Source organism: Diospyros lotus, chromosome 8 (genome assembly GCF_014633365.1).
Source record: "Diospyros lotus cultivar Yz01 chromosome 8, ASM1463336v1, whole genome shotgun sequence".
NCBI classification, from domain to species: domain Eukaryota; kingdom Viridiplantae; phylum Streptophyta; class Magnoliopsida; order Ericales; family Ebenaceae; genus Diospyros; species Diospyros lotus.
The window spans coordinates 28,180,380-28,205,131 of record NC_068345.1 but is presented as its reverse complement, the minus strand read 5'-3'; the positions used below and the strand labels follow the sequence as shown (position 1 = coordinate 28,205,131).

Here is a 24,752-nt window from a genome sequence, read left to right as displayed (position 1 = left end):
ATCGTTTCTTCCAACGAGAGAATTTGTTCTTCTTTTGGGGTTGATGTTCCTTTGTGTATTACTCAACTAATTTTTGACACAACCATATCTAGTTGTTCTTCCCATTAATCTTGACTTTTCGTTAGTTCCTACAGATGGTGCCTAATTGTTGTTATCAAAATATAAAAATTAAAATTTGTAGTGCAAGAATGCTTTAGTCACGAAAAAGCAAGGTGAACAACTAGCAAATCTCTACTCATAGGAATAGGCAGTGAGTGGTTTTAATCTTTGGATGTTTGGCAAGGGCAATTTAGAAGGTCATCGTGACAATTTAGAAGGATGTAGTTTGGGTAGAGGTCAAGCGTAAGGCAGGTAGACACGTTACTCAAACAGGTGCATGGGTAGACTTGCTCATGGGTAAAGGCTATGCTCGGTAAGGGCTACACACGAGTAGAAACTTACAACTGGGTAGAGGCTGCGAACGGATAGACTTGCATACTAGTAGTGGCTACATGCAGGTAGACTTAGCTTATAGGTAAACTTGCTCGAGGTAGAAGCTTCCAGGTAAAGTGGTAAACTTCATTGCGAGCACACTTTTTGGGTAAACCTACGTCCACAATAATATGTTAGAAGGCATGCAGGGATTTTTCACTTGCATATGCCTTTCGATACTTAAGTCAGTTTAGGAAGAATGATAAAAAAATGATGATTCTGGGTAAATCACAAAGTATGATGGTTTTGCCAGATGCAAAGAAAAGGTAGAATTTATAGCTAATATTGTTTAAGTATAGAGGGCCTAAAAAAATAGGTCATTTCCCAATGCACGAAGGGGTATTTATAGGTGTTGGGTACCATAAAAATCAAAGGTAGACACATGTCGACCAAACATAGTGACAACTGTCTTGGGTAAAACTCGAATGGGCTTTAGAGGAATCCCCCTTGAGGACTTAGTGGCCTAGGAAGGTTTTTGGAAGAATGTGAGCCTAGTGGTGAGCTACAAAAGTAGGTTCGTGACTCATTCGAGTAGAAAATCTCGAGTGAGATTGGGTGTTTTCGGTTAAAATTGTTTTCTGCTAGTAAATAGGGTTTTTTTTCAGGGTAAATGGTTGGTAGATCTAGTACTGGCCAAGTCTCCTGAGTGAAGCTCAGTCGCACATGTGTAGTTTTGCGAGGAAAGCTCGTGTAGGTAAGATTTTGACGGGAGAACCAGTGCGGATAAGGTTTCATGGGGAGAGCCTACGCGGGTAAGGCTTGTGCAGGTAAGGTTTCATGGGAAGAGCTCATGTGTAACACCCTGTCTTCTAGAGCATTAAAATATATGCTAGGATTTTTTTTTTTTTTTTATATACATCAAACATAAACTGCAATAAATCCTCAACATAATCTTTATTTAATAACACTTCAAAACATAGTAAATGAATGATACACTTTAAATATAAGCAGAATCAAGATCAGAACCTGTAAGAAACCTCGAAAACATAATATGGGTTCGTAACATCATTTACCTAACACATCCTTACAAGTATTTATTTAAAGTCTAAATAATATAGCCGAATGAAATATATGGTCCTAGTCCCACATGGGACCTAGAAAATTTTCGTTGCGATCAGGCCTCGATCACCTCTTTGCTCTTCCGACTGCTTGTCTCGCTTGGAATGTGGAATATTCCAAGGATGTAGTCCAATATTAAAAGATAAAATCTTCTAAGTGAGGGTTAGATAAAAATGAATGAATGATGCATGGACATTTATAAGCAGATACCCTAGTGTAACTTCCCTTACCCCCCAGCTTGGCATGGAACCCTAGGCAAAATCCTGAACCTCTGCAGGATAACCCTAATGTTGTTCCATCAATTGCCCTAGGGAAATTACTGCTACACTCTTAGGATGACATCCCAATCCCATGCGCGAGTTTCAATATGACAATAATATCGTGTCATACAATTATCACTACTTTTTATGTAATATGACAAAATGAACATTGCATTCATGAGTAACATGCATATATAACAATTATATCATAAATACAAGTTCTTGTGAGAAAATCACTCACCTTTCACAATTATCGGGATACCTCAAAAAACGTGCAAATTGTCTCGATTTGAGTGCCAACCTTGAAATTCGTACCAAATGTTTCACCTCAAGTCCAAAAGCACCATAGACAAGATATTTATTTAAATAATCAATAAACACTATTTTCCCTCAATTTTCTTGCCTTTTTCTCTATTTTTCTTCAATTTTTCTTTACTAATAACCCAAAATAAATACCTACATAACTTATTTTGCAAATATTTTTTCATGAAAAATCATAAAATAATTTTTCAAGATTTTTAAAAAAAAATTCCAAGCCCGCACACTCCAGCGCGTGGTAGAGCGTGAGATTAGCGTGTGGGGCCCACGCGCCGGTCTTTTTCTCCAGCCATGGCTTGCCGGAAAAATAAGATTTTTGCACCACCAGGAAGCCTATGCCAAGTCGATCACAAGGGTACCTGAATCAGCTCGAAATGATGGCTGGAAGCGGCCCAATTGGAAGCTCGAAGTCTCGGTCGACCCGACCGCCTCGCTTCTCCGGCGAGCTTCAAAACACACTCGATCCAACTCATTTGCTCACCAAAATCTCCAGAATGCTTTTACTATTCTCAAGGATCAAAAGCCTCCTATCCTTGCCCTTTGATTCAACCTAAAAAGTCTTTGATTTCAAGTTCAAAGTTTTAAAATTTCTGGTTACAACATGCTATATTTATAGGCGATGTTGAAGCCCGATTCGTCTTTGGCCACTTAGCCCATTGCCTTTGGCATCTCCCCCTCCCCTGGATGGACCTGGAAACACCCTTCCCTGACCGAAAAAAATGAGTTGCAGGTTCGCCATTGTTGGCCAGCTTTCTTGGCCGAGTTTTTCAAAAATTCGGCCACTCCGGTGGCCATTGTCGGCTCATCATCACCCCTTGGCCCTCCCTGACCATTGCCCATGCAACCCTAGAAGCTTTTGACAACCCTCGTGGCCTAGTCGGTTTCCCATTATTGCTATCTTTGAGTTTTTTGCATTTTGGCCCCTCAACTTTTGACCTTTACCTTTTTGGTTCTTTTTACTTAGCCCCTGAACTTTTCAATATTGCATTTGAGACCCTTAATTTCTAAAACATCCGTTTGACCCCGAAGATTCCAAAAAAAAATATCGTTTTAAGCTCCCTCTAGCAATTTTAGGAAATTGCACTTAGGCCCGAATCTTCGTTTTAGCCCTAAACCTCTTCGTTTCTTCCTGAAACCACTGAATGGTTGTTTTTTATAAAAAACCGAAACCCCCTCAAGCTTTCGTTAACTTCCCAGAAGTCTCCTTTAAAGATTCAGTTTTTGCAGCTTAAATGGCAGCTGCATTTTTTACTGTACCGAAAATCGTTTCCGATTCGATTTCTTTTGATTTTAAAAATCATGTCTCGATATGCTCGTTAAAGGCGTCCATTTTTTCTTAGACATTTAAGTTTCAGGGTTCTCCCTTCGACTGATTCGATAAATTTTTTGGGCTTTTCAAATACCTATTTTTCTCAAATTTCTTTTTTTTTTTTTAAATAACAACTCAAAGTTCTTGGGTATTACACTATACGAGTTAGGTTTTGTGGGCTTCTCTACATGGCAAGCCTTCCAGGCTAGGCACGCACAAGGCCCGCTACCACGCGGGTGCGCATGCGACTCTTGCGTCAACCTGTCCTACATGTGTTTCGCCTTTTGTAGCTTGAGCGGGTCAGGCCTTGAACCAAGAGTGCGATTCTGTTCACCCCATTTAATGGAGTGAACATAACCCCCGGTACTTTGGGGATTAAAACTAACAGAGGGGGACAGCCAAATAGCAAATCATTGTCCTCCTCTATTAGTTTTAACTCCCAAAGTATTGAGGGTTATATTCACTCCATTAAAGGGGTGAACAAAATTGCACTCTTGAACCAACGGTTTAGGTCAAGCCTTGGTCATTCCAAAATAGCTTCCCATTTTATTATTCCTATGGATTTTTTTTGAAAAATGGGGCAAAAAGATGGCACAACAGGTTTCCATTTAGACTAATTGGTTTTTTGTATTTCTCTGGAGATAAATTGAAATTTTACTTGGATTTAGGGACTAATTAAAGTTAGTAATTTTCTTTCACTATTTTTTTTTTTTTTGGTCGTTCCTCTCTCTCAAATTATGAATTGGTATCACTTTTCTCACTTGGTAGGTTTGACATTTTTATTTTTAATCAATTTAAAATTATGTGTAATCATTTAAAATTAATTAAAAAATTATGATCATCTTCTGTTTTCCCTATGTAAATTTAAATTTTTTTAGCTGAAAAATGATGTCAAAGAGAATTCTTTGTCAAAAATAAAACTACAAGAGAGTTAAAGAGCCTGAAATTATAAACTTTTTAAGGAAATTTAGTAGATTTTAACTTAAGTTTGAAGTCAATAACCTCATGATTCAGTGTCAGAGTAATGTTTCATATCTTAAGCAAAAATTACCGTAACTTACTGTCAACTTCCTTTGTACTTCGATTTATAAATAAATGATACTTACAATATTGTGAATTGTATGGAACTCCAAAGAATCTACAACTGCTGCTTGGTATATTTTAAGAATGAATTCATAAACGTTACTTAGTATACTTATGGCAATGGGTATGGGTCTTTTTGAACTAAATTCATTGCGTGTATTGTGCTTACTGTTTTGGATTAATGTCTAAGATTCTAGAAGACTCTTTGTGGGGGGGGGGGGGGGGGGGGGGGGGGACACTATTTTAAGCAATACCTCACCTAATTAAGTTCAGCTGTCACACTCCCAATGTATTATATTATATTATATTACATGTCCAATCCCAAGTCTACAGTCTTCACCTTTCTTATTTGTCACAGTCGCATTCACATTCATTTGTTATTAAAAATGACTTATGATCGATCCCCTTATTGAAAAAGGACTTGTGGAATATTAGAACACGCAACTTGGTATATTTTTAAATGAAATTTGATGAATTTTCCTCTTGAGGCTGCCACGTTCGTGTTACACTACTTGTTCTAGAAACAATGAATCTTATCTTATATAACACAATAGCCGGATTGGATTGTCTCAATTTAATTAATTCAGTAATTGAAATTTTGTTCTCCATGAATTAATCACATGCAAAACTATTAAATTAATCATATGTAGACATACACTTGTCTTTTAGGATATCCGGCGACAAGCACTATAAACAAAAATCATGGGACTTGCCCCCGAGCATAGTCGAGTTGGCAAAGGTTGAGGTGGGGATAAATCCTGGCAAGTTGATGGCTACTAGCGTGGGTTCGAACCTTGGGGACAGCAAAGTTGCCTTCTGAGGTTGAGTCTTGACAAGCGTCAGTGCGTGCAACACTTCAAACCTTGTTTGGTTCGAGCATATCTTGAGATTTACCTCCGTAGTGTTGTCTCGGGGACGAGGTGGTTGCGGACGCTCGTGATAGTGCGAAAACCCAAAAAAAAATCATGGGACCTCAAAAAAATAAAGGAAAATGTAATGATTACTACTAAATTAAATGTAGTAGTCTTGGAGTAATGTTATTGGTATCGTAAATATAAATAGTGGTGATATGATAATTTATGTAAAAATATTTAATTAATATTATATATCTATTTTAAAAATATAAAAAAAATAAAATTTGTTAAGAGTTTTTATATTAAAGAATATAAAAAAAATAGAATTTATTGGACGCCCTAATATTTTTTCTAGGTAAATATTTTTACATAAAATACCACATTATTACTGTTCATTTCTGTTGAAAATAAATAACAATGGTAGTAGTTTTGGAAGAATATCTCATTTCTCTCTCGCCACTCTCAAATTTAAGGGGTTTCATAATTATATTTATATATTTCTTGAAATTACCATTTTACCCTCCTATTAATAATTAGTGTAAATTTACAATTTTACCCTTAACCCCCCCCCCCCCCCCCCCTCTCTCTCTCTCTCTCTGACATAACTCCCCTTACATAAAACATGTTCTAACAATAAAAACACATTTTAATTAAATAATAAAAATAAAATAAAAAGCAAATAATAGAGATCTATTTCAATATGTCTAGTGGTTGGTATATGATACCAAGTTCCACAATCTTTTGCCACAATTCTATACCATACAAATAATAATAAAAGTAGTCTTGTAGATATGACTCAACAGTAAAATATGTGATGACATTTGTCTCATGTAATTGTATGAATTGACTATCATACTCTGTGCATGTATAGCTTGTGATCGCATTCCAATTTACCTAGTGGAGAAATCGAGGGAAGATCACATGTCTCCAAGATTAGTCAGGTAAAACTCGGAATCTGAATTATTAAAAAAAAAAAAAGTGTAAGATATTTCAAAGCTTTAATCGGTGAACAAAAGCACAAGTATATTGGTGACACATTAATTACTTGTAGGGGCAATTCGACTTGTGGCAATACTAAGTATAACAAAACATTAATGTTGTTTATATTCCTACAATATAGTTTAGATTTCTCTCGAGTTTGATGGGGAATGTTAACTTGCATTACATTTTCAACAATTCTCATATAGAAGTAATTCCTTTAATGTGTCGTAAATTTCACAAACCAAGCCGGCCACGTTAATTGGCAGCATTTACAGGAGAAATTAATGGAAGAAAGAAAGAAAGAAGCAAATTCAGTTCGGATTCGAGAGGAGTCTCATTCAATCCTCAATCTGATCTGAACCCACCCTTTCAAGTTTCTGAAAGAGAAAAAAAAGCTTCAGAAAACAGCGCTGCTCTTTGTCACTGCACAACTCCTGCTTCTAGGATACAACAGATCGGATCTCATCTTCACACTGTCTTCTCCAAATTCGCAAGGCTCGTCTTCGTCAATCCTCCCCATGATCTTAACAGTGGAGCTTCTGGGCACAACCTCCGCCGTGGGCGGCTGCCCGCTCATCTGCCGGAGCATGTACAGGTCCATCTCGGCCCCAATACTGCCCAAACTCCGGGTGGAGTTGGCTCTTATAAGCTCCATGAAATCGTCGCTCTCCGTAGACTTCGACGACCTAACACTGAAGCTCTTCGGCAAGTCGGAGACTTGGCCGGAGCCGCTGTAGCTCACCTTTACGGAGCAATTTATGATGCTCCGGACGTAGAAATCTTTGGCCTTCCCCAACACCCTAATGGGCAGCGCGATCAAGTGCAAGAACCCGTTTCGGTGGCCCGCCTTGCTCCTCATGTTGCTTGCTTCTCTGTACGTAAAATCTGTTTGGGAACCCAGAAAATGTGTGAAACGAAGGAGAGGGAAAAGTAAGAAGAGATGGGAATGGTTTCGTATGGGTGGGATTTGATGGGGGAGGGTATTTGTAGTAGGGTGGACGGGCCGGCCTGAAGATGATGAGCGCATTGGATTGAAGTTAGCGCGTGGACCGTTGATTTCATCAGCACACAGGTTTGGAAGGAAGAAAAATTAGATAAGAAGTCGAAAGTTGACCGTCACGGCTTCTCAACTCAAAACTAACTCAAAGGCTAGCCCGCTGAATGAACCGATCAACCTTGCTGAGTCATTCACGCGAAGGCCCATGGTTTGCCGCGGCCGCCGCCTCCTCCTCCATTCCTTAACAAACATCAATTCACATGCCTAACGTAACGTCTTGTCTTGTCTTGGAAGGTGCTCGAATTAATTACTATATTTGGGGGGCGAACATCAATTTCTAAAACTTATATACTGTAGTAGTTTTATTCAGGAAAATGTCATTTAGATAGATACTTGGTGACACTTTTAATAATATATGTGTATTAAATTTCGTTAAAAGTGTTCCATTATTGATATCATCATCATGAGGAGTACTTAATATATTTGTTGATTAGACAATTGTTAATGTGTAAGAATAAAATTATAGGTAGCCCATTTGGGCTTTTCTCCAATTTAGCATGAATTAGATCTAGGGTGTCTCCTTTATCTCTTCTAACTAGTAAAAGATAAAAAAAAAAAGTGAAAATTTGAAGAGGATAGTGATATTGGTATGGAGTTTTTATCACGTCAAACCAACCTTGCCAAAGGCCCTAAATTTCCAATTACATAACATCACCTGTTTGAAACCGCTCTAAACTTGTACTGAAAAGTGAAAACTGGTGATATATATACAACATAAACAATTAATGTTTAGAATCACAAGATTGAACAATTAGTTGAGTAATTAGGCACCCAAACAAATTTAGAACGCTTATCCCTTTGGCGAAAGAAGAGTCAACTAATGCAACGTTGGCGCCACCAATGACATTGACACCGGTTTGGGAGCTATCCATTGCTGTTTCAGATAATCATTTGACTACTGATAATCATACATTTTATGGTGCCATACCCAAGTTGTAATAATTTAGTAACCCAATAAATATATTTACATATTAGTTAGACGAAACCTAAAACACCCTTCCTCCAGGGGCGGATCTAGGAGTAGATCTGGGGGAGGGCTGGCCCCCAGATCCATAACCCATTTCAGCCCTCCTCCCTTGCAAATCTGGGGGAGGGCTGAATCTTGGGGGGGGCTGCAGCCCGTGCCTGCCCCCCCTAAATCCGCCCCTGCCTCCCTCCTCTCCCTCTCTCTCATTCATTTTTGTTTTATGCCATTATAAAAATTAAAAATAAAAAATAAAAAAATTAAAACAACAGTAAGTGGTGGTTGGCTCGGTCATAGCCAACAGCCATCAACAAAGGAACCTAATAAATTCTCCTATTGTTGTTGTCAAAATATAACAATTAAAATTTATAGAATGAAAAGTTTCAGTCTTGACAAAGCTGGACAAACAATTGTCAGAAGTCTGTTTGTCGAAACAAGTTTCGTGTATCATTGTTGTTTGGAGAAGTGTACATTGGAGGACTCTATTTTGCATCAATGGGGTTGTCTATATGAACTCAAATGGATCACAATATGTAATAGTGAGAATTTCATAAAGTTCTAAGTGTAATTTTATTTGGGGTATAAGTAGAATTTTCCAAAAATTTGGAGTTATAGTATAATTTCTCACAATATTGAGTAATCAAATCAACTAAAGAGAGTGTCATGGAACCTAGATGTCTAAGGAAAATGATATGATATTGACGAGTATTTCAAGACATGATTTATGGCATCGAAAGAAATTGGATCGGAAATAGTTTTTGGTACAACTATAATTCAAGTTGAAAAACTAAATTGTCATTTGAAACTTCCGAAAAGTCAACAGAGCCATGGGTAAACTTAGATTTTGTAAGTAGAACAATCTTGAGTTGGTTTCGGGTTGAAACAAAAAGATTAATAGTCAAATTGTTCAATCAGGCCTAAGTGTAAGTTCTTAATTTTACTCGAGTGAGGTCGAAAGGATAATTTTTCTAAGTTTTTAGGAGGGAAATAAAGATTCTAGCTCTTGAGGGTCTTAATGGAATTATTGAAAAAACTTGGGGCTTCAAGGAAAGTGTCAAAATGCAAAAGAAAAAGCTGGAGGAGCCAAAGTGTAAATGTCAAAAGTTTACAAGTGTGAAACTTGCAAACTCGCATGGCCGCCGGCAAAATTCCACGATTTCGGCAATGGGAGGACCGAGGTTAGCCTAGGGGAGGTTCGTCGTAGCCTAGGGAAGCTTGGGGACCAAGCCTTGGATGGTGATTAGCCATGAGATGGCCGAGTTTTGCCTATAAAAGAGGCTGAGGGTTTCGAGTTTTAGAGTAACAAATTGGTCGTGTTTGTGAGGGATTGGATAGATGGATTTTATTCTCGAGGTAACAAGGATCATTTCTGAAGAATTTAGAGCATTTTGGTGTCGATTTAAGAGGGTTTCAGAGGGTGGCTGGAAAATTGAGTATTGCCAGAAACTGAAGCTTTAAATGACCGATTGAGGTACTTTTGGCCATTGTTTCAAGCATCCAAGGGCACCATTGTGATTGACTTGAGGAGTAGAGTAAGGTGGGTGGAAAATCCAGCATCGCCGGTGTACTGGAGTAGGAGAAGATGATTGACGTGTGTGCAGCATGAGCCATCCTTCACTCATAGACATGCACCAGGCGTATGAGACTAGGGGTAATTCTGGAATTTTTTCTATTATTTTTCTAAATTTATTTTATGAATTATGGTGTTGAGAAATTGGGGAAAATATTTGAGGAGCTATTTATTTTAGAATTATTGAAGGAAAAATAGGAAGAAAATAAATGAAAATTATGAAGAAATTAAGAAAATGGATTTTGATGTTCCCTTAAATCAATATGATGTCTAGGGTACATTGAGGCTCGAGGTTGAGCAAAAGTACATTTGTTTGAGTTTTAGCATGAGAATCGAGGTTATGCACGAGCATCGAGTCATTTTGAGATACTTTCGAGATGAGTGTTCTTACTTAAAAACTTGGTTTATTGTGAGTGGTTCTACCCTAAATACTTGGTTTTGATTCTACCTAAACTTGTTTTGATTACATGCAAAGGGTTTTATTGCATATGAACGGTTTAACTTGTAATAGTTATTTTCATGTGAGAAGTTCGTCCCAAAATATTATGTGCATGTGTATTGAATTTTATGCGATAAATTATGTGCATGAAATGTTGTTTATATGATGCATCGAATCATGGTATATGACATTGGCATATTTTTTGGTTGTTCATGTGGATGTGGCATCTGAGTGATAGCACTAAGGAAGCGTGTCAAGGAAAATGCCCACTTATGGAGGGGGTTGAGAGTGGACACCACCCTGGCAGGTCGACAAGTGGTGGGGCTGAGAGTGGACACCACCCCAGATCGGCTTAAGTGGCGGGGCTGAGAATGGACACCACCCCAAGTACTTTTGAGATATGATTGTTTCCGAGGTGGACGTGGATTCCCAGGAATAGTGTTGATGATCTTGTGGCCAGAATTTGTGTTGACGTGATCCGATATGCTTTTGAGTGAGAACGTAATCCCTGACATGATTGTGAGGTGATTCCCTGGGTTCCTGAATTGATGTTGACCATTTTGTGTCGAAAGTGGTAACGATGGTTTTCCGTTATGTTAGGGAGAGGCATTGATGTTGCCCTCTTAAGCTATAACTGTGTTATGCCAATGTGTCAATGTGGTTGTGTTGCCTTTTGAGAGATTACATTTTTTTTCGGTTAGGGTTAAGTGTTGTGTGTGATTCTCTTGGGCTGGGACATGTCAAGGATATGTCAGTTTTGTTTCATGGTCTTGCATACATTCATGAAATTGTTTTGAACTCTCACTTAAATGATTTAGTATCTTATTGGACTTTGTCCTTGGAATATTAAAACGTTCTAGGTGAAAGCAGCGACGCCAAAAGAAAAGGGATTGCCGAGGGGTGACGGCTATTTATAGGTGGTTCATTGAATGACTTTTGGTTTATGATGTATTATATTTTGATGATGTCATGTTAAAATGATGTTACAATTTTCATGTTATGAATAAAGTGGTTTCGATTATACTCTATTTGAGGTTTCAATCTTGCTTCCGCATATGTGATGATATTACATGTCTTAAATTATTGATTATTAAGTTTGATATGTTGAGAAGATAAAACGAGATTGTTGAAAAATTATTTATATTATATGTTTGTGAAAAAAAATATATTCCCGAAATCCCAAGTCATTTAACGCCCGGGAAAAGTAAGGCATTACACAATATGCTAAGGGTCCCCAGAAAAACACTGAGAGGATTGAACAGCTATCTTATCGAACTCTAGGAGGTGTGCTGGACCAAGGGATGCTTGGAGTATCTTTGGGGAAACTAGGTGTTTGATAATCTCTAGGAAAAGCTACATAACTGAGAGAAGCAACACTCGTATGGAAGCTTCAAAGGACTCCAGATGGATCTGGATGCAAAGGTTCTTGATGAGCTCTGGGTGATCTAGGTATCCGGGTAGACTTCCAAAAGAAGGTAACCAACTCCTGGAGATGTCCGAGCCTTGTGGAGAGATGCCAAAGCAAGGCATAGCATTGGAAACGGATCTATTGCTAAATTCTTTTTTTTTTTCTAAAATTAAAAAGTGATTAATCGTGTGACCATTTTAGGGACGATTTTTTGAATTTAGCAATGAAAAACTCTGTCGCTAATTAATGATGAACTTAAAAATTGACCACTAAAGATTTAGCGATGTTTGATTAAGCGACTAATTTTAAAAGGTTTTAGGGATAACATTTTTAATCTCTAAAAACCTTCTTTTTTTTTGTAGTGCAATGATTTGGACGTACAAATCTAAAAAGGTTTGATCGGATCTCGGCTCATAAGGATAGTCAAAAGATTTCTGAAGGCAAGCAACGTCTTGCAAAAGCTCGAAATTGGTTGATTTGGTGAAAAGGGTTTTCCTTGAGGTTGGATATTTCATATCGTAAATTGGGGCAAGGTATGGGTGAGTCCATTAAACCTGTTTTTAATTTCCCTCCAGTTTATGCAGATGATTTGAGGGCAGGAGGAATTTGGGAGTGTTAATTTTCACGAGGGTAGTCGGCTGGATGGATTATTGAGGAGTGCCCTCATAGTGTTGAGTATGGATTTTATTTTGGGTTTCAAAAATCTAGATAGGGAATCGGATGATCAAACCTCGGCGACCGATGGGAATAGGGATGGGGATGGGGATGTGTCAAAGTATTGGGAGTCAATGAAGAGGGTTTTAAACCCTATATTTGATGATCATGATCAATTGATCGATATGAATGTTAATGGGGATCTAGAAAATCATATGGGCAAGATGGTGCAGGTACAATCAGTGAGTAATTTAGAGATCAATGATGGGCAATTGGGCCAAAATTTGGGTAGTGAATTGCAGATGGTGATAGACGATCTTGTTCGGTTGCTAGACATTAAGCTGGCTTTGACGGTAAAGCCTTGGTGGAAAGGGCTTTGATGGGTGATGGTAGGTGTAATACCATGTATTACATGGTATTCAAAAATAAATAATTTCCGATTATGTGGAAAGACCTCGAGTGGTCCGGGAAGGTTAAAGGTCGATTTCAAAAAATTAATTAGTAAAATTTGTCGAATCGACGGTAGGGAATGCCACGGGACTTGGATGTCTAGGGAAGAGGGCATGAGATTGGTGAGCGTCGCGAGATGAGAGTGGTGACGTTTGAAGCAGTCCGATCGGGAATAATTTCGAAATAAAATTTGTGTAAGCCTAAATGTGTGCTTGTATCGAATGGTAGTAAGGGACCTCCGTGAAACTGAGGGGACTTTAGGGGTGGTCCAATTTTGCGAGTAAGACAATCTTGAGGTGTTTTCGGGTGGAATAAAGGTCACGTGCAGACGCAGGGACGAAATCAGTCATTTTTGAGTAAATGCCAATTATTAATTTTTAGAAAATCAAGATTTGGTGTGGTTTAAGAATAATTAAATTAAGCCTTGGAGGCTCAAGAGCAATTATCAAAAATCCTCAATGCAATTAAAAAAGTTCTTAAGTGAAATTATAAGAAAATAGAGGGATTAAATTATAATTTATGTATTATCTATATATATGCATGCAGACAAGCTTGGGGAGGAAGCTTCGTGCCTCTCCCCTGATATTTTGAAATGTAGAGAAGTGAGAGAGAGTAGAGAAAGAGAGATCGAGAAATCATGAGGGAGAGGTGGCCGAGGTCTGGCCGGAGGCAGCATGTGGTAGCGACAACATTGTAGGCTGCCATGGCCGACATGGAAGCTGCGGTTGACGTGAGCTGGTGGCTGAAGTAGTAGCCGTGTAGCAGCTAAAGGTGACCGACGGATGGCGGTGGTCGCGGGAGTAGTGAGGGAGCGACTGATGGCGGTAGAAGGAGGCCAAGAGCTTCGATGACCGGCCGTGGCAGACGTGGGGCCAGCAACAGTGAAGCTGCAGTAGCGCGCAGGGGGCCACGGTGGCTCTCGCTTGAGGCGGCGGCGACGTGGTTGCAAGAAATGGCCGGCGGTGGCGAGCTGGCGGGTAGCGGCGGTGGCTGATGGAGGCCAGATAGGCGGTGGCCGGTGTTGGTGCACGCAGGAGCTGCTGAAGAAGAAGACGCTGGAGGTGGAAGATAAAGGGAAAAAAAAAAAGAGAAAAAGAAAAATAAGAAAATAAAAAAAAGAAATTATGGAAAAAAAAAAGAAAAATAGCCGAAAAATTCAAAGAAATGGGAGAAATTTCTAGAAATTAATTTGGGGCTTGAGGAGCGTGTTGGGGGCTTGGAAATGGAAATTCGGGCGCGAGATGGCATCCCATGAGGCATTGTCGGTGTGAGTGTTTGGCCAATTTTCTCCTTCAGATTCGATGAGGTAAATTTATTTAATTATCTTTGAGTTAATAGCATTATGTGAAATAGTGTGAATTATGAAGTGTTGGTTGGATTTAACATTGGGTCGGGGTTGTTTGGAAATTTTTTGATGGGTGGTTTTGCGGTGTTGGCGAAAATGAAGGCCTTGGTTCAATTTATGATATTGCGGGGTTTTTGTGTGTTTGCATCTAGGTTTGACCGGGAAGGCAGTGGTCATAGAAGAGTTCGAGGTTTAGGTTAGAGTTCGTGCCGAGACAAAGATGAGGTTTCAAGCCAGGTAAGGGATGACCCCAAATGCTAGGGGTCTTGCTTGCATTTGTAAGTGTTTCTTTATGAGTTGCATGTAGTGGTTAACATCTTCATGATATGTTCCTAGTATACTTATGGCCATATGAAGGACTACTGTTGTGGGAAAGGTTGCTCGGTGTCTTAACCTCAAGAGGTTATGAGGGCATGGAAGACTACCCATTTGCATTGCATTTTATATTACATGCTCTCTCATGCTTCATTTACTTATGCACTACACCCTTATTGAGTCTTTACGACTCATGAGATTTTACCTCATGTTATAGATGAAGCATGTCCAGATGGAAGTAGGGATGGTATCGGGAGGTTGATATGGCGATTAACATTATTGCCCGAGTCTATGAATTATATTATCTTTGTATGTATTCATGTGCTAGTATGTGTATATACTCATGGGATTGAATGAAATTGTGGTTGCGCACTAGATGTCTCCAGCTGTTGTAATTCATCATAGTTGTGTAGGTGATTGCGAGAAAGTTGGATGAATATGACCCTAGTTGGTGGAGCCAAGTTCGGATCGAGCAAAGATTAGTAAGGTATGTTCTCATAAATCCCCAATACTCAGCGAAATGAGTGTTATACTAGCTTTGTGCTTGGATCACTTTTGGCTTGCTTTGAGATGAGCCGAAAAATTGTGAAGCTCACTTGGGTTTCGGGTCCCAGTCAGCTGTGTTTTCTTGTCTGTGTTTGGGATCGATTCCTTGAGTGAAGTGAAGGGAAAGACGAAACCTAATCCCCACCTAAGGCGTTTCCTGTTGAAACATAGTCTAACATTTCAGTTGTGGTTTGTCGGGTGAGTAATCCGAATAATTATTCACCAGCGACGTCCGTAAGTGGGAGCAAGTCGTTACAGTAGGAGTCAATTTCATACTAAGGAGGATTTCGATTTAATGCAACAAATTAGCCAATTACCTTCTCAGGTGCATTACTTGAGTGATGGCTCCAATCGATTACTATCTCAAGGTGCTTGAATGGAAATCGAATATATGATGGGGGGCAGGTAGTTTTTTGGGTAGAATCACTCTGTGGAGAAGGAAGAACAGACACAAGACATAGTTGCTTATATGATAGAAGCTGTGAACTTTGAATCCCATCGGCAAAATGACTTTAGGTGAAAGTTTATGGCTCCTAGCGTCAAGGAAGAGAATACTCGACTAAATCCCTCAGTTAATTGAGTGGACAGAGATGCTAGTGGAAATTTGTTTTGTCACTGTTTCCATTTTGTTAAAAAAATATTTATCATAATATTAAATAATTGATAAAATTATTTGTCATTATAAATTGTGTAACAAAAATTTATTATTAAATTAATTAATAAGTGACAAAATTATTTTATCACATTAAAAATTATGTCAAATAAGTTTTGTCACTGTTGAAATTGTGAGAAAATAGTCTAGTAACCATTTTAATTTCTTACAAAATATTTTTTGTCAGAAGATATACTTTGTCACGATAAAATATATGATTTGTATCTAAAATTTGGATTTATCGTGACTAAATACTATCTATTGAAACAAAAATATTTTCTTTTATAACAAAATAGTTTGTCATAATAAATTGGTTTAAGTGAAAAAATATTCTTTGTCATAATAATGTTGATGATATTATAACAAAAATTAATTTTGTCACAATATATTTATTGAGACAAGGTTGTTGTGACTAATGTGATGACAAACTAACTTTATCACAATAAGTATGTTGTGACAATTTTTATAATTATTATGATAAATTAATTTATTACAATAAGTTTACATTGTTATAGTCTCTATCTCATGATAGATAGTTGGTTGGGCTTTAGAGGAATCCCCATGGAGATCATTATAGCTTGGGGGGATCTCTAGGAGATGTTTAGGCTTTTGCGGCAAGGTGCCAAGGCATGGCATTTGTAGCTATGTAACATGTCTTGAAGGAGATCTTTTAAGGACGAATTAAAAGTACTAAGATTTGGAACTTTTGAGGGGGTATTCAGTTGCCAAGTGATCTCCTACAAGTAGGTCTTGCCTTCTTCGGGAGGTCCGAGAATCACAAGTATTCCCTTAATGGCTTGACCAATTCTTCTAGGAACAAGTTTGGTCAAGTTTATCAGGAGATCTTCATCTCCCAAAGTTTTCTGGGTTGATCCGCTTCTCTGAAGGTTCATGCCACGACACTTATGCCTTGTACGAAAGTATTTCTTTATTGAAGGCATGAGAACCTATTGGGTTCCTCAATCAAACTTTGAAAGAGGCATTTCCTTTATTGAAGCCCATATTGGGACTCTTTCGACTTTGATAGAGGAATCCAAAGAGAAAGAAGTAGGAATGAGGGATACGTACCTTGCTTCCATCATGGAGAATTCCTACCGTTGCAATCATGATGTTTCTTTCTCTTGTCATTATCGACTAATAAATTGAAAGCTTTGCCATTGGGGTTTGATTTTTATATAGAGATGGAAATCAACAAACCAAATGTTTCATTGAACTCTAGAGAAATTGAAAGAAATGAAGAAAAAAGAGGGGGTTGTTGGATAAAATATGGTTTCATTGAAGAAAATATGGTAGTTGCTAAAAAGAGGAAAATGTTACCTGTTGCTTGAGAAAAAATATGAGTTATTTATAAGGGTAAAATAATTTATTTACGTCATAATTTAATTAAATGGGAGGTCTTTTTATATATATATATATATATGATAAGGGTGTCAATATCATTTTTTCAAATTTTAGGGGTATTAATGGAGGCAAAATGCCCAAACCTCCCATGGTTTGGGTCATTAGACAAGAAACACCTTATGATTTGGAAATACTTCTACTAGTCTTTTGACCAAGACATCTTCTTTGTTACTAACACCTTTAGATTAATGTAAATTAAGTTAAAATAATCCTTAATTAAATCAAAATAATCACAAAAAAGATTGCTAGTTGAAACTGTTATAGGCAACAATTTCAATCGGTCGCTAAAAACCTCTAGTATTAAACCTCTACAGCCAAATTGCCATAGTACATGCTATAAATTCTATTTCTATAGTATATAAGGCTTGCAAGTTTGTTTCATACTATTCCATGAAATAACTCCATCGTTGAGTAAGAACACGTATATCAAATGTGAATTTTCGCTCATCTAGGTTATCACCCCAATTAGCATTTATGGAACTATCCAAACACGTCTTTTTCTTGGAAACATAGGGCATAGGTTACGGTGCCTTTTAAGTATCTCAAAATTCTCTTGACCGTTTGCTAATATGACCATCCAACATTTGATTGATTAATCCCACAATATAGAAAATATCGAGTAGGTGCACATCATAGAATATATTAGGCTTCCAATAGCACTATTATATAGAACTCGTTCCATATCTTTATTTTTTTCTGGAGTATTTGGACATATTTTGAGACTAAACTTGTTTGATTTTGATATGCGAATCATACAAAGATTTTATTAATATAAGATTTTTTAGATAGTGCAAGAACTCCTTGAGCAATCCCTTTGGATTTTGACTGTAACGACCCGTTAATGGGGTTTGAATCACTTTATCAATATTTTCACATGTGTTACACATTTTTATTGATCAATGAATTTGAGCCACTATATTTAATGTTTGAAGATGGAATATGCATGATTATGATCAACTAGGATTGTGTGTGAAATTTCATGAAAATTGATTTTCAAACACATTTTTATAATTTTGTAAAAGTTTAGGGACTAGAGTGTAAATAATGAAGAATTTAAAAATTTAGGTTCTTGAACCCTAATGACATATTTTCGATGCATAATTAGAATTGTCGATCTTTTATAGCATTTTGATTACTATTTCGTCGTTTTTGGACAAAATAACTATACTTATTTCATTAAAAATTAATGGAGAATAAAATATCATTAGTTGTAAAAGTGTTGGTAAAATATATATATATTATTAAAAAGTTAAATATTAATTATGAGAATTATTCTCATAGTGTGGTTAATTTTTATATAATATTATATGTGTAATAGTTATACATATATTATTAAAAAAATTAATAAGATAAAGAATTATTTAATTTAAAAAAAATGAAAACAATGGAAGGCACATGCAATTATAAGAATCGCGAAAGGGAACGTCCATGTGAACCTTTGTGTGTAGTATATTGCATGAAAATAAAAATAAAAAATATTTTTAATATGAAATGAAAATGTAAAAATAAAAAAAAAATTAAATATAAACATAAACAGAGTTCGAAATGAAAATGAAAAATATTTTAGAAATATTTTAAAAACGAAAAAATAATTCATTGAGTCATTTTCATGCCGCGAAATATATATAATATTTTATTATATAATAATAGTTTAATATATAAAATAAAGAAAGATCGGGGGAAGAGCAGCTTCACGTGAAGCTGCCCCATCTATATATATATATATATAATATTATATTATAATAAATTATTATAAAAAAAGAAAGAATAAAAAAAAGAGATTATTTTATTATTTTAAAATTGATTGAGGGGGAGGGCTCAATATATATATTATTTTATTATATATAATATATATTATTAAAAAAAAAAAGAGATAAAAGGGAGTCACGGGTGTTGTGTGCGTGTCGTGTATATATATTTATATATAAGGAAAGAGGTGCCGGCAGCCCCCTTCCCTGCGCCTATATAAGGTGTAGCTCTCTCTCTTCCTTATCTTCATAGTACAAATTCACTTCTTTTCACTTGTAACACTTTAACAACTCCATTTAAATAATAATCAAAAGAAAAGCATTTAAGACAAATTCTCTTTTCTCGTTATTTTCTTTTCAGAGGTAAGTTCTATATTTTTATCTTTTATTTCAAATGCAAGTTCTTATATTGTTGTTCTTTCAGATGCAAGTTTTTAATTTTTTTTTTAAAAAAATTAATTATTATTTCTAAATTTTTGTTCTTTTTAAAATACTTGATGATCTCATTCAAAAGACTTAAATAAAGTTTGACTCACCCTATATTCTCAAAGGAATGATACATCTCTTATATTGGGTTCTCACATTTAAAGTAAGTGTGATTGCATCTTATATGAGTGTCAGTCAATCATATATACATTTGCTAATTTAATATTATGGTTGGTCATCATTGAGGTTACATTTGCGTATATATCATTTGGTCATATATGGTCATGTGCGTGGAATATTTGAAAACATGTGATCATACATGAATTTATATATATTTACGAGTTAATACGTGTGCATAATAATTACTTTGCGTATCTATTAATTTGGGTGACGGACTATGTTCACAAGGTACCCTTAAACTCAGTCGACAAAAGCTTGACGTGAGAGAGTTTTGGCTCATAGTTGATGGGTTTTATGACATAAACTTGATAGGAACAAGGCTAATACGAAGAAGAATTTCAATCCACATTTAATAATTTGTTTACAGATATGCATTTTTTCTTGTAGGGTTTTGGGTACCAGAATGTTTTATGTAGGCCCCAAGGACCATATGTGTGCATCTATGTATATGCATAAGGTTATCTGATTGGGTAAAAGCATGGCATGGGTGCACATAATGTGCTAAGTTATTCTGTAATGCTTTGATTCATTTTGATTCACGTTCATTTTAAATTATACTTGTTAGGCCTTATGGCTCATACTTGCTTTAACATCATTCAAGAAAAATGGAAAGCAAAGATTGAGAGTGAACCTAGTGGAGTTTGATTCTTGTGGGGTAGTCTTGTATATGGAGTAATTTCGACCGAAAATGTCTTTGTGAGTATTTCGAGTGTAGGGGCAAAATTGTCACAATCTATTATGTTGTAATTGAACATTTTAAGAGTTATAAATAAATAAGCTCCTAATATTTGTATTAAATAAACTTAAATTTTAATATTTAATTTTGCTTCTGCTATAAAAAATAATAATAATTTATTTACTCGAGTGTTTATCTATACTAATCTTTTTGAGATTTTCTTTCAGAATCCTTTAATAACGGGAGCTCTGAGATAGGGTCTTGACATTGACTCCAAATATGTAATCTACTTTTCTCATGTTCTTCGTATCAAAATTAATGGACAATCCTTCTTTAACGGTAATAAGAATTCCAACATTATTCCCTACCATTAGTATATCATCAACATATAAGAACAAAATTATAAATTTATCTTTGGATTATTTTATATAAACACAATTGTCTACTTTGACTATATTAAGTCCATAATCAATTATCACATTGAATTCTTAAGTACCATTGTCCCAATGACTACTTAAGGCCATATATTGATCATTTGAGTTTGTATACTTTATGTTCGTGATCTTAAACTTTGAAACTTACACGCTAATGCATGTAGATTTTTTCATTTAATTCTCCATTGAAAAAAGTCATTCTAACATTTATTTAGTGTAATTCCAAGTCTAAATATACAACAATGGCTAGAATAAGGTGATTGAGGTAAATTTTACCATTGACGAAAATGTTCTCTCATAATCTACACCTTCTTGGGTACTACTTTTCGTCATTATACGTGTCTTATATCTCTCAATAGTATCATTTGTCTTCTTTCTGATCTAGAGAACCCATTTGCTCTCAATGACATTTCGCACAAATGACATAACCAAGTCCTAAACTTGATTCTTATCCATTAACTCCATTTCTTCTTCCATTGATTTTCTCCATTTTACCTTAACAAGACATGAGAAAGCCTGAACCACAATTTTCAACTCATCGTGACCATTAAGGGTGACTATGTAAGTCGTTTTCTCAATGTCGAAATATTAAGCGACTTGTCTACGATTACTTTTTCTTAATTCTTTTGTAATAACTACACTTGTCCTTAATAGTGAACCGCAACTCTTTTGCAAAGGTTAAGACTTTCAAATTTCATTAAGAGGTCATTTTCCATGAAGCTAAGTAGGATGATTGAAACCTTTCTATCCTTTTTGCTCCATGTCAAATAGGCCTCTTATTCATCTCTTTGTCTTGCTGTGGTGCCCTCACCATCATCAGTAATGGTTTGGGTAGCTCGAGCACATCTTGCTACTCCAAAGATGTCCTGAGTTTTCTTATGCTAAATATCATAATTGTCACCATTTAGCCTCTCACTACCGTTAAGATCAACTATGATATATTCTTCATGTCATGTGTTAGTTAAATTACACAGAGACATTTAAAATTAAAATACACATGACATTACATATTTATTTTTACACCTTATGACAATTAAAGAAAAAAAATAATCAAACATTAGGAACAAAATCAAAAGTTAACTGAGTCCCCAATCATCATTTACTACAAAATATTTAAATATTTTTTAATTTCATAGTGTATAATTTATTAGACAAGAAATAACGTATTCTCCAACCACTTCTCATTACTCAATATGCATATAATAAGATATGAACGTAAAATTAACAACCATTCATGTCTATGGAATTAAATATAATTCACATGAATTCATAATCAATAAAATATATAATATCACATTCATATAATTAAATGAAAATTCATAAGAGTTTAATTAATTACTTATACTATTTGTTTCATATCTTTCATTCAGATTTAGGTTTAATTTATTTTTTTTTATTAGTTTGGCCCAAACCCATAATCTAAATAAAATGGCCCATCTATTTGTTTTAATTTAAAAGGAAATAGAAATAAGGCTATCTATTAAAATTTAAAACATAAAAAAAAAAAAAACAACCCAATTGACAAAATTAAAACAACCAAAAGGCTTTCCAATTTAATTAGCCCAACTAAAAATAGAAGCCCAAAACCATTAGGCCCTTCGGGTTTGTATCTCCCCACAGTCGTTACTCGTTGCTGCATATGCCGTCTTCCGGCATCTCCGCCACCGCTGGGGTTACTCACCACTACAACCGCCATGGCCGCTGCACATTGCAACACTACAGTCGCTGGCACCAGAAAAGGCAAGGAGTCACGTCCATTGCTGCAGACGTCGTCCTCCGGCGTCTCCGCCACTGCTTATATCGGTGCCTGGGCAGATCGATGTTGCAACCGCCATGGGCGTTGCAAGTAGCAGCTGTGCAGTTACTGGCATCGGGAAGACGAGGAGTCACATCGCTGCATCTATTGTCCTTGCACTTGTGCCAGATAAGACGATTGCCACTAGCAATCATCCTCACTACGGTGGTCAGTTACCATGTTGTCGGTGTGGCCGCCGTGAGTCCTCCGCGACATGGGAAACCACCACGGACTTGGATGCCATAACCGCCTGTTAATAATCCACAACTGCCTGCAATTGCCACCACGGTTACAACCCATCACCGGTACTTTTCCAACAAGTAATCCAAAACACCTCCCTTTTTAGGATATTTTTCCGTGTCACAATTTAAATATTTTTTTTTCAAAACTTTTACCGACTTATACTCAGCCTCCTGCAAGTAGCATAGATTAACACTCGTTCAAAATGCTTAATTTTATTAATAAGTCAAAATACCATAACATTTTAGAAGAATACAATGAGTATTATTATTCTATTTTCATCGAAATTGATATGGATAATATAACGTTTGCCTGATATGGATAAAATCAGAAAGAGGGAGTACCGCCCTCCTACCCCCACACACCCTCGGTATGCTCGCATTGGGTAAATCCGACACGGGTATGCTACTTTCATTTTCTCAAATAAGTGAGATTCTTGATCTACGATGTTGCTTTTTTCTCAAGATGGTTTTTTCATAGAATCTTGACTAAGAAGATCACCATATTCCTAAAAATTTACTCAAATGATCAGAGATTTGCTCAAGTGACTCCAAATAAGTAAAATTATCTCTAAACTAGATTGTCTCCCTCGAATCTCATGTGTTGGGTTTGTTATGAGTTTTTGTAGCTGTGACACGTAAAAGACACTGAGGATGTTGGACATCTCTGTTGTTTAAACGTAAATTTCAGTTATTTAAGCTCCTCATCCAAGCGTGGATGTTTGGAACTGCTTCATGGAGATAAATTTTCTTGAGTTGTGGGCGATGTGCATGGAATTGCTAGTGGTGATGAAGGTGCAGCAAGCTAATCCTGACTCCCAGAATAATCATCAAATTAATAGGGGGGGAAGTCATATTTTTCATTCTGAACATTCCAATCCCATGAGCCACTGTCATCAAACTCAGCATCCCTGCTCATAACAATCTTCCCCACTTGTTGGATTGTAGAGCTTCTAGCCTTTAGAATTTGCATCATACCCAACAAACACAAGTTTCTCGCTTTTGTCATCCAACTTGGTTCTTGACTCATTTGAAATATAAGCATATGCAAGACTGCTAAACACTTGCAAATGTGAAATATTTGCTCTTCCACTCCAAGCCTTTTGGGGTGTTATATTCTAGACACCTTTCATGGGCCACTAATTACATAAATACACAGCACATGCCGGCACTTCAGCCTAAAATTCCTTTGGCATCATCTTGCTCTTTAACATACTATAAACCATGTTTTAAGTTGTCTTGTCCTACTGCTGGACAACACTATTTTACTGATCAAAGGAATCATCTTGCTCTTTAACATACTATAAACCATGTTTTAAGTTGTCTTGTCCTACTGCTGGACAACACTATTTTACTGAGGTGATCTTAGAACAGTTAAAGAATGTCAAATGTTAAAAAATTCACAAAACTTATTAATCTCATTTGACGTGAGTTCCCTTACTCATTTAGTTCTCATTGCCTTGATTTTCAAACCAGTCTCATTCTCCACGATAGCTTTAATTTTTTTAAAAAGTTCAAATGCCTATGATTTTTCTTTCAAAGAAATACATCGATGATTTGCGACTATAATAATAATCTATAAATAGCACAAAATATTTCTTGTTACCAAAAGAAACTGGTGTAATAGGCTCACATAAATCTGAATGCACCAATTGAAGTGGTTGTGATACTCTATTGAAAGATTCCTTTGAGAAAGTCTTCCTGAACTGCTTGCTGAAAACGTGGCCTTCACGAAGCTGATTTGGGTGTTGTGTGAATGATAATCCATCCACCATCTTTTCTTTTGACAAGAGCTTCAGCCACCAAAATTTAAATGTCCCAACCTAAGATGTAACTAGAGATGGGCAATGGGCGGCCCGGCCCCCTCCTGCTTGGCTTACCTATTTGGTGGGTCGTGCCGAATTTAACTCACGAGAAAGATGGGCCAGGCCGGGTCGGGCCGAGGCAATGAATATTGGGGCCCGGCACTACCCTGTGGCCTTTAATAAATGGGCCATGCAAGCCGGGCCGTGGGCCTGCTAGGTAGGGCTAGCCCGTGGGCTTGGCTTTCTGGGCCGGCCCATGGGCCATTTATTTATAATTTTTAAACATAATTTTTATGTTTGTAAAATTTTTATA

The 24,752-nt window shown here is 36.6% G+C and overlaps 1 protein-coding gene across 1 annotated transcript; it reads right to left on the bottom strand.

The window, feature by feature from the left end:
- Nucleotides 1-6,536: 6,536 nt before the first annotated feature.
- On the bottom strand, nt 6,537-7,308 carry LOC127808178 (uncharacterized). Its single transcript, XM_052346588.1, has one exon. It carries the CDS (start codon nt 7,192-7,194, stop codon nt 6,733-6,735), a length of 462 nt encoding a protein of 153 aa, XP_052202548.1. The 5' UTR covers nt 7,195-7,308; the 3' UTR covers nt 6,537-6,732.
- Nucleotides 7,309-24,752: the final 17,444 nt, after the last annotated feature.